The 14654-nt window shown below is 39.7% G+C and overlaps 1 protein-coding gene across 10 annotated transcripts in view; it reads left to right on the forward strand.

Annotated features, from left to right (window-relative positions):
* NYAP2 (neuronal tyrosine-phosphorylated phosphoinositide-3-kinase adaptor 2) overlaps positions 1–14654 on the forward strand; it is a 257064-nt gene that overhangs the window by 77542 nt on the left and 164868 nt on the right. For 3 of the 10 annotated variants that reach the window (XM_008535758.2, XM_070618411.1, XM_070618410.1), the window contains exon 1: positions 10181–10518. The exons of the other annotated variants lie outside the window; for them this stretch is intronic. In XM_008535758.2, the coding sequence (XP_008533980.2) occupies positions 10505–10518 (14 nt within the window). In that variant the 5' untranslated portion in view covers positions 10181–10504. Of the gene's footprint in view, positions 1–10180; positions 10519–14654 lie in introns of those variants that run through there. 10 annotated transcript variants of the gene reach the window in all.

Genomic DNA, 14654 nt, shown 5'->3' on the forward strand with positions numbered 1-14654 from the left:
AGTGTTTCTCCCCATCTTGGCCTTTGTTGCTGTCATTATGTATCATATTAAGTATGAAACTATTTAATATCTTTTTTCCTGCTTCACTATGTCAGCATTACTTGAAGAGAATATTAAAGAAAAATGTAGCTCCTAATGATGGCTAAATGAGTCCTTTCAATGGAAAGATGCTGTGGAGTTTCTTGAGTGGTCCAAGAATGCACCCAAACACCCCTTCCTCATTCTCTTTACTCAGCTGCAACAGAAAACCAAACCTTCCAGGATGTTATTTTATGCACTTGCTGCTTCACTACCACTGAGCCTGTTCTCCCGATTGCCACCTCCCTCCTCCCTTTCTAGAATCATCAGCTCTTTAAAACTCAAGTTCCCTCCTCCAGGCCTCTTAGCTGGACTCCCTAAGGTGGCTCTTTTCCCCAGCCAGCCCTACCCAGAGCAAATGACTTAGGTAAACAAATGTGCAGTCTTGATGCAAATGGGAAGAAAAATCGAGTGAGAGAAATGGATGAAATGGTGTCTAGAGGAAGGATGAAGCCTATGGATTCATCAGCTCAGGGATTCTGCGCACTGCTCAGGACATCTTCAGACAGCTGGTAAATATTTCCTCTCTTTACTGAGAAGAGAGTGGCTTATGTTTTCCTAACAAATGTGTTGCTATAGTCCACCTGTGTGAATTTTCCATGTTGGCAATGTGTATGCAGGAGACGAGTGCTGTGAAATCTGTCATTTATTTTAAATTGTTTAAAAATTAAGTTTATCTACCATTATCCAAAATTCCTGCTCTGGTATGAGCAGAGACTTTGAAAAGGAAAAGTATTAGTTTTCTACTTAGTTCCAGAGCTGTTTATGGAACTGGTAAACACTGGGTCAAAATACTTTCTTTAATAACTATTTGTAATTTTGACAAGAGCCATTCTTAGAAAAGATATGAAATGTACATATACACAGACACATACATATACACACACTATTTAAAACAATATTGTAAGAGTAATAGTATTCCCAAGAAAAAAATTGCCTATAAACAAATATTTAACTTAGTGCTCAAAATATTTGTTATTTTAAGTTTTGCATGGAGAATTGAAATAATTTTATTTGTATTTGAGTCTCCAAAAGTTTTATATGGGAGTAATTTGATAACAAAATTGCTAAATGAGGAGAAATGTTATAGCCATTTCTCTATTCCCAGGCATGGGGAAATAACTGTCCTGAAAAGGGTACTTTAAATTATTTTAAATGCTATCAAGGAGCAAACTCTTGCTTAAGGAATCAGATAAATTATAAATACATGTAGGGAATTTAGTTTTAAAGTTTTAAATGAAAATATTTCTTAAATGAATGCAATTTTGGGAGACTGGCCCGGTGGCATAGTAGTTAGGTTGGCGTGCTCCACTTCGGCGGCCCGGGGTTTGCCGGTTCGGATGCTGGGTGTGGACTTACACAACGCTTATCCATCCATGCTGTAGCAGGTATCCCGCATATAAAATGAAGGAAGATGGGCATGGATGTTAGCTCAGGGTTAATCTTCCTCAAAAGAAAAGAAATTAATGCAATTTTTAAAATCAAAGGACTCACATGTGCCAAAATATGTTTTGGGGGTGTAGTTTGCAGGGAAAATTTGAAGGTCTCGGGAATGCCCAACTTAAGAAGCAGTGATGTTTACCCCAGCACCATAGGAAATGATCACTAAGTATTTAGAGAAATCAGCTTTTCGACATGGTCCTTTATGTGTGTAGGTATTCCACTTTGCTACGGGACGAATTGGGTGCCCATATTTTCTAGGAAACCCTATTATAGTTTGTAAGAAGCAAATGGCAATTATATATATTTGTCCTCATTGTTCTTTTAGCTCTCTAAGTGGGACATGTACTGTAGAACTGTAGAAAGGATGGTGCTCCAGCATGTATTTTTCTAGTTTATAAATCCCAAATGAGCAATAGGGCTGGGCTGGGAGCAGAGTCCTTCACAAGGTCTCAGCCACTTGTTTCTGTGGCTTCAGGCTAGCTGCTCAGTAATAAGCCTCATTATATCCATTTGTGTCTAGTGTTAGGATATCATTTATCATTTTATAAAACCTCACTTAGTAATCACCATGACGCTGTGAAGTAGGTAAGGCAAGAATTTTCTCTCTGCTACAGATGAGGGACTGAGGATCAGAAATTAAATAATTTACTAGCCCGTAGGATAAAGAGCCCTCACACCTAGAATCCAGGCGTTGCGATGCGACATCTTTGACTTTTTCTACTCAACTGTAAGCCTCCTGCTTAATGTTGATTAGCTTAATGGTGAATTTCCTCAAGAAGTTATCGCTAAAGTTAATCCCCACTTTAAAACACTCTTTGTGAATCTTACTGTTTACAACATGAGCTTTGGAATCAAACTTGGTCAACCTAGTTTGGTTGTTCTCAATGTGTGGTCCCCAACCTGCACCATTAGCATTACTTGGGAGCTGGCTAGAAATGAACACTCTTGGGCCTCATGCCAGATCTACCAGATCAGAATCCCTAAGGGGAGGGCCCATTAATCTTGGTTTTAACAAGCTCTCCAGGTGACTTTTTTTGAGGCCCTCTGAAGTTTAGGATCACCAGCCTGGCCTATTCAGACTAGCATTGATGTGCTTATGACAGTGGGTCACTGACTCTCAAACCATTTTAGCAACGTCTCTCCTAAGTTAGGCTTATTCCTACTTTGACCCAACAGTTTTTCTGGAAAGCTTACTGCAGAGGGAAGCAGGGTAAGATGTCTCTAAGATTAGCTTACTCTTTTTAGTCTCTGGCTTTATGATATTTTCCAGAGGACTGTTTAAAAACAACATCGGGCCTACCTGGTGGCATAGTGGTTAAGTTCATGTGCTCTGCTTCGGCTGCCTGGGATTCTCTGGATCAAACCCTAGGGATGGACCTATACATCACTCATCAAGCCATGCTTTGGCAGCGTCACCTACAAAATAGAGGAAGATTGGTACAGATGTTAACTCAGCAACAATCTTCCTCAAGCAAAAAGAGGAAGATTGGTGATAGATGTTAGCTCAGGGCCAATCTTCCTCACCAAAAAAAAAAAAAATAATAATAATAAGTAAATAAATAAAAGTAACATAGTGGTGGAAAGTGGTGTGTGTCAGTACATGGGATATTTGTTTGGCTAGGAAAGATACATAGAGTATGTTTGGACTTAGCTCCCTCTAATTGAATCCCACAGCCCCATGCTTAGGGCAACACTGGGGAGGAGAAGATGGATATTTTCCAAAATGCTGACCTGAGGAAATGATGGACATAAAAAGAATGTAACACATCATCACCCCCCAGTTTCAGCAGCACCTAGGTCAGGGTTTCCCAGCAGCGGCACGATTGACATACAGACTGGATAACTCTTTGGTGAGGCAGCCATCCTCTGTATTGTAGAATGTTTATCAGCATCCATGGCCTCTACTCACTAGATGCCAGGAGCCAGCCCTGCTGGAGTCACTCAAAAATATCTCCAGACATTGGTAAATGCCCCCTGGGGAGCAAAATTGCCCCCCCACCACTTTGGTTGAGAACTAATGCCCTAGGACATTCCCTCTCTCACTTTCCCCATTTCTTAGGGCCAACTTTGAGCAACATGTGTGATGCCCGCGAAGCCATCATCTTGTGAGCCTTCCTTCTCTTGGTTATTATTTCAGGACCAATGTAAAAAGAGAGGACCCAGATTCTTGAGAAACTTCATTGCTGTGCATTGAAAATAAATCAGGAGAGGCAGACAGTAAAGCCAAGAAGGCGTTTGCTACTCTTATGCTCCAAGCAACAGCCAACTTTGAAAGAATAGCCAAGGGTGGGAGCTATGGAAGCAGATGAGCTGAAAAGAAAACTGCCAGCCATTAGTGACTCTGTAGGAGGTAAATGTTGCAAGCTTTGATGCTACAGAGAATTCTCCGAAGGCCTGTGCAAAGAGCACCCTGTGTAAGCCGGAGGAGGGAGCAGGGACAGGCTCTGAGCCTTGCCAACTGCTGAGCTGGGCTTATGGTGTTAGGTAGACATGATCTCCGCTTCCAAATACCACTGATTTCCTCCAAGGAAGGACATTTGCTTCTCATAAATCACCTTTGAAATAACCTCTGGGTTTATTTCCAGGCACTGCTCATCTAAATTCATTGTCCCCAGTCAAAGCAATCATGACTTTTTTAAAATACCGAAGAATCCCCATCAAGGCCCACTTTGGGGGTGAGCTGTCTGGAGACAATGCTCTCCTTCAAGCTCTTCTCCCTCATAATCTCTCTGAGTCCTCCTCTTTGGGAAAATTATCTGCTAACAGCCATTATCTCCTTCCCCATGTACATCTGAGTTCCATCTGTTCCCCAGAGATCCCTACATATAAAAATGTTCGACAGGAAGGGCCTTACTCATTAAGGGAACGGTAGAAGGACAACACTGAGGTAGAGAAAAACCTGACTAGCGCTGATGAAATCACACGTAGACAAAATCATCTACAGTATTTCCTTTCCATAACCCTGCTACTGCTTAGAAAAAGGAATGACAGAGAAAGATCTGAATTGTTCTCCCACAGGTTTTGAAGGAGAATGAACACGGTTGGCAGCCTATGCCTCATGAAGTCATAAGTACTGGGAAAAGAATGATAATCCTTGGCCTTTAAAAATACAGTAAACAGATTCTGTTTATTTAATTTAAGAAAAACCTTGGACTGCTCATTTTGTAAGCTAATCATATAAACTTAATGGAATTTTTGTTTCATCTCTTTGATGGGACTTTTGTTTCCCAAACTTTCTGAGCAAGTGGGTTGCCCCTTTGTTCCTCTAAGGGGCATCCTTTCACGGCAGATTTTAGCCAGTTTCCATAAGTGTCTACAGAGCCCAGTGAGATGATTGTCCTGAAGTGACTTCTACTATGGTGGTGGCTGAGCATGAGTTTATCAGTAGTATTGAAACAACGACTTCCCATAAAGAACAAGCTAGCTCAAAACCACTTAGTAAATAGGGAAGTATGCTATGCAGGTAAGGAAATGAAGGCTTTCCAGCATCACTGCTAAGAATTCAGGGGGAAGAGCAGTTCCAGTTTCAACTGCAAAACTATTTGACAACTGGTGGCATCAACTGTCAACTGAAATAGAAGGTTTCATTCACTCAGCTACACTCTTACTCCAAAGTCCAAATCACTCTTATGTTTTTATAGATATTTTCCTCATAGATTAGAGGTTTCCTTTCTTCTTTCAAATGTGAGATGTCCCATTCGCCAGTAGCTGGTAATTAACCATAAAATAAGACAATATGGGGCTGGCCCGGTGGTGCAGCAGTTAAGTTTGCATGTTCTGCTTCAGCAGCCCGGAGTTCAGCAGTTCAGATCCCGGGTGTGGACCTACACACTGCTTGTCAAGCCATGCTGTGGCAGGCATCCCATATATAAAGTAGACGAAGATGGGCATGGATATTAGCTCAGGGCTAATCTTCTCAAAAAGAAGAAAAAGACAATAGATTCCTATTTTCCTTCCTTATTAAAAGTATACTAAACAATTTATTGCCCTTTGTAGAGATGAAATAAGTACCAGTGTTTGCCATTTTCTGAAATCTCCAACTTTCATGAGAGCAATATGGGGTCGTGCATCCAGGATCTGGGTGTGTAAGTAAGCAGGGTTTCCTTATTTCCAAAGCTTAGGGGTTGAACCTGTGCATTGAAAGGTTTCTCAATCCTGGCTGCCCATTAGGAGACTCTGGGGAGCTTTTCAAACACAGTGCCTGGGACCTTGACCTGAGATCAAATAGTAGATTTCTGTGGGGATGGAACAGACACTAGCTTTGTTTTTTTCTTTCAGGAAAAGATTTGCCCTGAGCTAACATCTGTTGCCAATCTTCCTGTTTTGTTTTTTTTTTTCGCTCCCAAAGCCCCAGTATATGGTTGTATATCCTACTTGTAAGTCGTTCTAGTTCTTCTATGTAAGATGCCACCACAGCATGGCAACTGACAGACAGGTGGTGTGGTTCTGTGATCGGGAAGCAAACTCGGGCCGAGGAAGCCATGAATGCTGAACTTTAACCACTAGGCCATCAGGGCTGGCTCCAGACACCAGCATGTTTTAGAGCTCCCCAGGTGGATCCAGTGTGCAGCCAGGCTTGAAAATCACTAAGTACAAGGCCATTCCCCAAAGGATACTCACAGCTTTATGAGATTCCCAGCAGAACAGTTTGGGAAACATTGCAAAGTGTGAAAGCTTCTTGTATGGTCACAATATTCATTTGTGTATTTTTCATCCTCATGGCCTGCAGTTAAAGAACTTGCTGAATTGTCTTTAACTTGGCTGTTTTTAATGACTTGACCATGAAACTCTTTTAATTCACATACCACCCATTAGAGGAGCTTCTATTTGTCAGAACACGTCAGGAAACACTGAACCAAATACTCTAGGGCCTTAGGGCAGCTTCTAGCTCTGAGATTCAATTTCCATTCTTCTCTGTTCTGTTCTATACCATTCAACACACAGTGTTGTCCCAAAGGTACCCCTTTGATTACTTACAACATAAAGACTCTTGTTTGTCTCCCTTAGCAGCAGCACATGAGGCCCATAATCATTATCCTTTGAAGAAAAATTTTTAAGTTATCTCCATGAATAATGCTTTGGAGGAGTGACGCTAGTCGCTCAATGAAGGGGAAGAGTGGTTTTGAAGAAGATTGGGATTTTCCCTGTAGATGTAAATGCATCTCCCTCACCTTCTTTGTAAATTAAATTTTACGAGCAGCACCTCCTGTTCCACAGCAAAATCTCCTGGGTGACAGAAATGAGAAGGAGACTGAGGAAGGCATGTTGCTTGAGAGGGCAAGATAATCCCAAACTAGGATTACCGATCCAAAGACTAACAGGGGAGTTTATGCAGGACTGACTGTGAGAGGAGTTCTAGATGGTATGGGCCCTGATAAAATAGAGTTAACTAATTGCGTAAATTAAAATTTCCATATACCTTTGTCTGTTCTCAAATGAAGACTTGCCAAACTTTGTCCTAAGGTTTGCTATTAGCCAAGACAACCTTGAATACGTATGGGTACATATATGTGTAATGAGTCGCATGACTAGTTACTGTTAAGAAGTATTGATTCTCAGGTTTGCCTACCTGGAGCATTACACTCTTGACTGCATTTATGAGATTACTCATTTGGTCCATTATTTAACCAATACTTCTTGAAGGTGTCCATGTTCCAAATAATACACTAGATGCTGGAGACAGGGTGGGGATCAAGATGGACAAGTCTTAGAGACTTCTGAATGACATCTAGACCATCCAACATCTCTTTCTAATGATGCCTGAAGAGTTCTTAACACAGCACTTTAACAAGGCCAAAAAAAATAAAATAAAATAAAGTTTAAATAAAATTGTCACACTACAGAAGCAGTATTGCATATAGTTGATTACCTATAGCATGATTATATAAGTAATAAATAACACATTCTCTTAAACACAAAGTAAGAACCAAATTTCAATCAACCTGTTCTCTAAAGAGGTATTCAATTTCTTAGCTAGGTTGTGGTTACAGAAAATATCCCATTGCTGTCTCAGCCCGTATCCACTTCCTTGGGCATCTCGGTCCTACCATCCTTTATTATGCACAAATCGTATTTTGCATTGAACACTATCATCCCACCCATCTATGTTGAAATTCTTTCTTTCTTTCATTTTGAATTTTAAATCCGAGAATTTAAGTGTCTGTGGATTTGCAATCTCTCAGCAACTTCTTGAAATTCAGACTTAACTATAAAAACTTCATCAAATATATTTCTACAATTTTTATTACAATTATTTGTCTTTGGAAAACACTTCACAAGTTGATCCTCTTCCAGTACGTGCACTGCAAAGCTGTCTGCTACAGATGGCTTCTCCTCTGTGGGTTGGGGGTCTTTACTCTGCAGTTCGTGACTTTTCAAGTTATGAGAGATGCTGGTACCCCGACTTCTGGCAGAAGACATTTCTATATTGGGTATGGTCTCAGAAATGCTTATCTTCTCTATAAAAGTCCTTGATTCTATGATACTTCCTATAAAGCAATAAAATATTTTTCACGCTGTGAAAGCTTACGATTTAACCCTTTACTTTCTTTATTTTTATTATGCATTGGCTGCACATTCTCAGGTAGTAAGATTGGAAACCTATATCTTATCTGACTGTGGAATAGGAGATGATGAAAAGGAATATGGAGGAGGTAGTTGTATGCACCAAAAGGATGTGGGTTGAGCCCAGGGCCTGGATGGGGCAGGTCAAGGGTAGAGATGTGTCCCTGGGTAGTTAAGGCTAGGAGAGGGTCCATGTGACCCCTCACATGATGGCTATTCCATGGTCCATAGAAATAGTATGTGATAGGAAGTGCAAAGTCCTATTAGAACCACAGGTCACTGACTACCCCTTTGCCTGTTGATTGTTAGAAGCATCTGAGTCAGGGCCATCAGAGGCAGCACTGTTTTAACCAAACATCTTGTCAAGTATTATACATATATATATTCTAAGACTCTATACTTAGAATTTTTTTCTTTTAAAAAAATCCCCACATTCCATGAGTCATAAGACTGTGCACAGGCTCTGGAGATAGGCAGGCCTGGTTCAAAATCAACTTAATTTCAAGCTGTGAGACCTTGGGCAAGTTACTTAGGTTCCTTACAATTCATCTTTCTATCTTCAAAACAGGGACAATAATACTACCTAATTCATAGCACTGTTTGGAGATAATTCATGTATAAGATAGCGCCTTAGACATAGGTGATTGTCATTTGTTATCACTATCCTTATTATGAGTAATTTAATCCACGCACTGTGATAACGCATTAAATGAAGTATCTGGGGTCATCAATCCTCAGTTCAAATGTAAGCTATGCAGCACAGTACAAAGAGGCAGATTGTTGTAGAAGTGGAACATTCTGGAATTGACTCTACCTGTCAATTTACCAATCAGGGTGTGTTTCTTCATTTGTAAAATGGATATAATCATACTATACTGCATATGCCCAAGGACATTGTGGCAAACACATCATTTGAGGAATAAATGTATTTTATATAAATGTAAAGGGCTCTGATAATTTAGATGCTATTTCCATGACGTTATGTCCTATCACACTTTATTTAGTGCGGAGTAAAGTAGGATCTGCTGAAAGAAGAACATTTTTATAGCAACTTTTATATTTTTTTAAAAATGTGTTTAAAATGCATTCCCAAAACATATGTTGGTAAAGAGGGATGTCGCCATTCTTAGTGTCAGCAAGAAGCACAGGCTGGGGCAGGGCCATGAACTCAGAGCTACAGAGTGCAATCTGCTTATAGCCTTGTTTATCTAACACGTGCAGTGTGGCCAACGTAAAAACAATGGGAGATTTTTACACAAATACGTGGAGTTTTATACTTTCGAAAAAAGCTGGTAGAGTTGTTTTCACAACAGCAGGCTTACAAGGAAACTCTTATCACTATGTCCACGGCTACCGCCCTGATCTGAGTCACTGGGAGCTCTCAGCGTGTTAGTGCAGTGGCCTCCTCATTGAACCCTTTCACTCTTTTCTCACTCTCAACTCCCATATTCACTCAGAACTTACTTCGCACCATGTCACTCTTTTGTTCAAAACAGCAGAAAGTTTAACAACCACCTTAACAGGAAGAAAGGAAAAACTTTGATTTATGACCTACGCTGATTTCCCTAGTGTAAATATTTCCACTGTGGCTGATTTGAAGCTACCACCATGAAGTCACTTTGAAGTTCGAAGATATGCGCACGAGAAGCTTTGCCAAGCCAGTGTGCTCTGGCTCCAGCGCACAACTAGCAAACTCTCCAAGGACTTTCCAAGCCGCTCAAAGCAAAGTCCTTACAGTGACCATGAATCAAGCCCACATTTCCAGTTACCTCTTTAATCTCACTTCCAACTCTACTCTCTTCTCACTAGATTTGCTCTTTATTGCTCAGCTATTTAATTTGTAAAATGGGGATGTGTTTGCCACAGCACATCATATGAAATGTATGACAGCATTCAACACTCTTAGGAAGAAAAATATTTTATAAATCTAAGTTGGTGGGAACACTGGCAGTTCCCCTAATGTGAGGGAATGTGACACATAGATGACTGAATTTCATTGAGCCAGACAAATTACTCAATGACTGTCTCCCCACAAAACCGGATGTGAACCAAAGTTTCTGTCACCTGATTTACTGTGAATAGTCTATATCTCTGTAGGGAAATGGGAAGTATTAGTTCGCCTGACTTTGAGGATGACTCCAAAAGGCCAGAATGAATCAGTTGCCGTGATACAGTCGGTCGCATCAAATCCTGTCCTTGGTGTAGGTTCTGTCATTAATGCTTGGCTCTGAGGTGACCAGTTCTGCTGGATTCACCTTCTTGTCCCAATTAGCCATTCATTTCTGCTCCAGAGCCTGCCTGTGGTTTTTGAAGGAAGATACCAGCCAACAAGATATGAAATTCCCTTCCTTCCAGAAACCTTGGTCCTGCAGAGGGTAAAAGAGGTTTGAAAGAAATGATTTGCAAATAGGCCTTCCACATGTATTTGTCAAGGTATGGTTTTGCTGTTTTGTGTTTTTTCTGAATTTGGTGGTACTGTTTAGAGGAATGCTATTTACTGTTCCTGTTAACATGCTTTGAGGATTGAGGTGGAGTGGGAAGGAGAGGTAGAATAGATTGATTTCTCCCCATAGAGCTTGTGTACACAACGCAATTGCATTTTCACCTCCATCCTTATGGGAGGATCTTGTTTTCCTGGGTTTCACAAAAATGTTAAATATAAGACAAGAAAAACTATAACTTGTTTATGTCTGTGTTTCCTATACTATTACTGGCAAAAACTAATAATACCAACCAAAAACAGTGTATTAACATTACCTAAACTCTTTAAATTTGGCCAAAAAAAATTCAAAATATTTTACTTGCTTATCATGCAGAATTAAATTGGTAGTGCTCATGCAACTCCTTCATTGCATAGAATTTACACATGTGTTTATTTTGATAATTTGTAAGGAAATATTAATAGGTCAATTTTTCTATTAAAAGTCTTCTAAATATTCAGGACTGTGCTAGGGCCTATGGCAGTAAAAAGCAAACATAAGAAACAGCACTGATTCTCTTCCCACTTTGGGAACTTTTACTTTATTTGGGAACAAAACATTAGAATTATGAAATTAATTGGAAAAAATAGCTCTTCTATTTGCACTTCTGCGGATTTAGGAAGTAGAGGAATTTAGAGTAATCAGCTATTGGTGAGAGTGAATTGAACCATATTGGAGGATGAACTGGATGCTGGATTTTAAAGGAGAGGTAGAATTTGAAGGAGTAGAAAGAATACCTTCTACTAGAAGAATGAAATTCCCTCATCTCCCCATCTGAAGGAGGTTCTCCTTATTTTTCTCTTTCACATCACTATTTTCTTCATAGTATCAGTATTAATACCTTAGCTGGCTCCACCCTTAGTCTCTAAGTTTTGGGAAGATAAATATCTTGTTCTCTGTTGAATGACTGGGACTTAGCACACTATCCAGCACAGATAGGCCTTCAATAATTATGGTTTAATTAATTAATTGGATATGTATTAATTAGTCAAGTATCTGTGTTTGAAGGAGGTCATCAGCAGAGAATGGATGTTGGTGAGTATACTAGCAGAAAATAAGACTGAATATAAGTGGTGTTGCCACTTTATAAAATATTTTAAAATCGAATGCCGTTGTGGGCATTTGAGCAAGGGAGTGTTCCCTTAAAAGGATCTTCAGTAGAATAATTCAGTAATGCTATAGCAGAAAGATGAGAGGAGACTGCAGACCAAATCTGGGTTATTACTTGAGGTCATCTGTGCATGTTGTGGGGACCCGGATTTGGCCACCCCAAGATATGTCTCTTTGGCATGAGAATTATTTGAGGCTGATTGCTTTTGATAAACTGGGACAGGGAAGGAGGCTCTGAGGGGTGGAACTTGCTTCCCTTTGTTAGGAGACATTTACATTGTAAAGAAAATCTCTATCTGTAAAGGTGCCTCCCTCTCTGTACCAGGAAGAAGAAAGGGGATGACCTTCTCTCTAGAAACTCTTAATCGATGCCAAAGGCAAGGACTTAAATCTGCATTTTGTTTACTGTACTTGTGTGGTAATCTCCCATGATCCACTCCCCCTCCGCCTCCGACATCCTCCTTTGTCGTTAGCTGAGATGATACTTAAGGTGGGGCTTCAGCCATTTTGGGGAGTTGCTCAGCTTGCCTGACCTCTCCCATATATACATGTTATAAAGCTTTGTTTAATTTTCTCCTGCTATTCTGTCTCATGTGAATTTAATTCGTTCTCTGGCCAGATGAACCCAGAGAAGGTAGAGGAAATGTCTTCCTCCCCTACAATGTGATGATGACAGCCTCACCTGCTACTACCTTGAACTTATTGATCATGACCTCTGCATTTGACACGCCCAAAGTCACCACATTAATACTTCAGTACAAGGGCAAGGGTGTTGAGGGTATATGCCAGGGAGTGAGAATAAAGTTTGATCATGAAACTTAAGCTGCATACAGAAAGACAAGATTTATAGCAATTGAGGAGAAACACAGAGAAGATTGCAACACCAATGGAAAGGAGGTTCTAAGGAAACTTGAGGTTAAGCAAACAGAGGTAGTGAGTGGAAAGACAAGTGTTGGTACTCAATGATACAGATGCTTAAAATTGAGGTTTGAAGGGGGTGACATTGTTGGTAATCAAAAGGTCCAAGTTATGACAAGAGTGGTGACTGAGACAGGAAGAAAAAGATATGTTTGAGGAGAAGATTTCAAGAAATTGAGTGAGAGGGGAAAGTGTGTATATTTAGCACTATGTTCTATGTATTTCTAAATTAGCCTAAAACCTACAACTTTTCATCCTCCATTTTTTCAACTAAATGAGTTGCAGTGAAAATCTCTTGGTGATTCCAATCTGGATTCAAATCCTATATTTTCCAAGGTTTGCAAACTCTTTATGAGAAAACTGAAACCAGATGCCCCCAAATGACAGTTTTAAATAGGGGGGAAAAACCAGCCTTTGTCAAAGAATCACTAAGTTAATTGTCCTCCCCAAGTTGAACCATTCTTTGGTAAATAAGGAATTCTTTTCTCAATGAGGCAGCCATGAAGTCAAATTTCCTGGTCCCCTTAGATGTGCATAGGAAGGGTTCATTTCAATAGGGTAGATCTTAAACTTAAATGTGCTCTCCATTAAATTGTAAACCCCAAGGGGTGTGTATCTTTCACTATTTTACAGCACTGGCTCATTGTGCTGTCACATACAACAAATAGCAGATGAAAAATATTATAACAAGGCCACCTAAGAAGCTATATCCCTTATAATAGGGAAATTGATTGTTTTTATTTTAAGATGCACTGTGGGCATTAAAACTGTTGCTACTATGTTCTGATAATAGCTTCTAATTTGTTATGAATAAAGATATGGAGGAGAGATGAGGCTGGATGAAAGGCAAATTTTAACACTGGACTCTGAAGCCCCTGAGGGCTGCACCATAAAATGCATAATCCAAGTGCTTGCCTTGACACAGGGCATTAGATTCAATTATTTTGTTTAAAGGAAACCAATCAGGGAAAGTGAGCTGTTCCCGGAAAGTCATTCTAGTAAAACAGGGAGCCAAGCTTCTGGTCTCCGTGCAGGCAGTCAGTGACATCTATATTTCAATCTATCACATTATTACATTTGGGTGCATTAAGCAGATGTGCAACCTCTTGTGCATAAAGACAGCACATTGGCCACTCCATTTAGAGTAACTAAGGCATCTATGAATGAGTGTTTTGTTCTTAAGCAGCATCTCTAGCGATTCATATTTGCATGTCACTCTGATTACATGGATGAGGGATGGAAGGTTGGTTTTTAGAACTGCAGGCATGACTTTTTTTTTAAATGGATTTCAAATATGCCAAGGAGTGCAGTTCTCAGCTTTATCAGTTTGCCAAAGTAGTGTGTTCAATAGAAAGATTTGTGAAATGGTTTTTGTTGTTAAATAGGAGAAACACTTCATGAATAAAACCTGACTTTGTTTTACCTTCTCGTTTTATTCTCACAAATATCCCAAAGGATCATTGGGTAAGGTGCTACTACTCCATCAGAGAGATGAATGAATCTATTTGGAAATTAATTTCCTTGCGGTCACATGATTTAGGAACAGAGCTAGAAATAGAATCTCCTAACTGGGGTGGAAAAAAAACATGTGTGTATGCAGTGTGTGTGTACGTGTATGTGTGTATCATCTGTAGTGTCTTTTTCTATAGATGCACAGATTATAGATTTTTTCCCCTGTGCAGGTACTTCCCGGAAAAAAGGTTGCTTGACTATTTAGTTGTGGATCTTGAGCTCAGTTCTCTTTAGAGGTTGGGAATTTCTGGATGACATAATTTACTTATTCTCTATATTTGACTTTATCTCTTCACTTCCTTCCAAACCAAACTTCTATTTAAAAAAAAAAATTGGGTCTGTCAGATTTACTTTAGTGGAGCAAAATTTCTAGACAGTCGTAACCATTTAATTTAATATATAGCTGGAAATAATGAGTTAAAATAATTAACTCTATATTCCTTTTAATTAATGTATAAATTTAATTTAAATCTCTAAACATTTGCATGCTACTTCTTGTGCTTAAAGATGCATACCAGATGCCATGGAGATAAAAGAATGTACAAAATC

This window comes from Equus przewalskii, chromosome 5 (assembly GCF_037783145.1).
Source record: "Equus przewalskii isolate Varuska chromosome 5, EquPr2, whole genome shotgun sequence".
Classification (NCBI taxonomy): domain Eukaryota; kingdom Metazoa; phylum Chordata; class Mammalia; order Perissodactyla; family Equidae; genus Equus; species Equus przewalskii.